The 2,464-nt window shown below is 32.1% G+C and overlaps 1 protein-coding gene across 1 annotated transcript; it reads left to right on the top strand.

The window, feature by feature from the left end:
- Window positions 1-1,062: 1,062 nt before the first annotated feature.
- Window positions 1,063-2,007, top strand: LOC116072556 (olfactory receptor 7G1-like). The gene has a single exon (XM_031344014.1). The coding sequence runs from the start codon at window positions 1,069-1,071 to the stop codon at window positions 2,005-2,007; it is 939 nt and encodes a 312-aa protein (XP_031199874.1). The 5' UTR covers window positions 1,063-1,068.
- Window positions 2,008-2,464: the final 457 nt, after the last annotated feature.

Below are 2,464 nucleotides of genomic sequence, written 5' to 3'. Positions count from 1 at the left end.
GAAAGAAACATGATATAATAAGCTAAGAGTTTAAATGTCTCTCTCTCTTGCCCTCTCTCCCCCACCCCTCTCTCCCTCTCTGTCTGTTTCTCTCAATTGAATCATCTGTTGTTTGTTATGTAGCACTGGAAGGAAATACAGAGGCTGAGCAATTATATACAAAAATGCTATATTGAAATATACTACTCTGGAAGGTAATTTAAAGGTACAAAAATGTCAAGATTATATTATTTTGTTCCTAATTGTTTATCTAATCAATACAAATTATTTAGTAAGACTAAAAATACTTTTCAGTAAGTCACACTCAAAAGACAAATAAAAATAAAATGGAATCTGTTGTTCACTATACATTAATCAATTATTTACACAATCTGTTTTATTAGAGTTTATGTTTTGTAGATTCTTAAGGATTGAAAATGACATAAAGTCAAATGTTTAATTCTGCTACTAATTTTGTGATGACTGAAATGAAGAAAATTTGTAGTTTTAAACAATATAAAATCTCTATTACCAAAAATTTATAAAAATGTTCTTTTCCCAATGAAAATATGTATAGACTTTACTTAAAATTGTATTTAGAGAAATGACACTAAAAAAGAAAGAGAGGGTGATGGAAGGAAAATTTGCAGAATAAAATATGTATGCTTTCATGTTTTTATTATACAAATGGTAAAGATATTCAGTAAAAATATATGTTCTCAAAAATCAACATTTATTGACCCTACAAGATTACTCTCCAGGTAGTTTCCTGTTGCCAAGGTTGAAAACCTGACTACTAGCTCAAAGCTCAAGGGCCAAAAGGAAAAACCTGACTAATATAAGTTCTATTCTGATCTCTTCATGTGTGTCAATGCACAGAAATATCCCCATTCAAACACAAGAAAATAAATAAATCACCCTATATAAAAATCAACATCAAAAAATATTATCTACTGGTTTATTTTTAAGTGAGATTGAGGAATACATCTGAACTAAGGGTAAAAATTTTATTTCTAAAATATTCCCAAATGAAGTATTGTGTCCATACATCTGATTTTACTTTGTATTTCTACTAGGTTAATCGGCAACATGGAACCTGGAAACCAAACAGGCACATCCTACTTTATTCTGATGAGACTAACCCATGATCCTACAAAAGAGCCCTTCATCTTTGGTTTCTTTATGTTTACATACCTGGTCACAATTATGAGAAATTTGCTCATCATCTTTGCTGTCAGCTCTGATTCCCATCTGCAAACACCAATGTACCTCTTTCTCTCCAAACTTTCATTTACTGACATCTGCCTAAGTACAACCACTGTCCCAAATATGCTGAAGAACATCCACACACAGGACCAGAGCATTAGTTACACAGGTTGCCTCACTCAGGCCTGCTTTGTTTTGAGTTTTGCTGTTTTAGAAAGCTGTGTCCTTGCTGCAATGGCCTATGACCGCTATGCAGCTATTTGTCATCCCCTGAATTACACAGTAATTATGAATCCACACTTCTGTGGTCTGTTAATTCTATTGTCCTTGATCATTAGTATTGCGAACAGCTTATTACAATGTCTGATGATACTACGGTTGTCATTTTGCACAAATAATGAACTTCCTCTATTCTTCTGTGAACTTGCTCAAGTCATCAAGCTTGCCTGTTCTGATACTCTCATCAATTATATCCTCATATATCTTGCAACATTTATTTTTGGTGGAATTCCAATCTCTGGAATCATTTTCTCTTATACTCAAATTGTCACATCTGTTTTGAAAATATCTTCCCTGAGAGGAAGGTACAAAGCCTTTTCTACTTGTGGGTCTCATTTTTTAGTTGTATCCTTATTCTATGGTGCAGCAGTGGGAGTATACATCTGTTCTGCAATTACGGTTTCCCCTCGAATAACTACAGTGTCCTATATGATGTACACAGTGCTCCCTCAAATGTTGAACCCTTTTATTTATAGCCTAAGAAATAGAGACATGAAGAAAGCTTTGGGAAAACTTATCACAAAAATATGTTGCTTTCTGTGATATTTTAATTGATTAGGACTTGAGTGATTCATGTGTTCCACAGAGACAGAATTCTTGATGAGTAAGCATGTGTGAGTTTCGCTGTGGTCTTTCATATGTCGTATAAAAATTTATGAATGTGTTCTTTGATTTGTTAAATTCCTATCATTTAGTCATTTTATGGTTTTGAAATTTAATATTAACAATATATATATAGGTTATATTTTCTCATGCCAAATATCAGAAAGAGATAATAATCTTCATATTTTAACTATTTTATCATTATAGAACAAGATCTAGATATGTAAATATATTCATAGATATAACTCATACACACACTGAAAACTTAACTAGTGTTATTTCTCAAAATATTCTAAATATTATCTTTTTACAACTATTATGTGTATGAGCACATGAATGTAATATTCTTGTGAGACCAGGTGGCTTACATATTCCTGGTACTAAAGTTATATCTGTT

This window comes from Mastomys coucha, unplaced genomic scaffold, assembly GCF_008632895.1.
Source record: "Mastomys coucha isolate ucsf_1 unplaced genomic scaffold, UCSF_Mcou_1 pScaffold23, whole genome shotgun sequence".
NCBI classification, from domain to species: domain Eukaryota; kingdom Metazoa; phylum Chordata; class Mammalia; order Rodentia; family Muridae; genus Mastomys; species Mastomys coucha.
The sequence above is the reverse complement of the archived record's forward strand: the minus strand, read 5'-3'. Positions and strand labels throughout refer to the sequence as shown.

Coding starts and splice junctions, on each gene's coding strand:
- LOC116072556 (XM_031344014.1), top strand. CDS start 1,069: ATGGAACCTGGAAACCAAACAGGCACATCCTACTTTATTCTGATGAGA.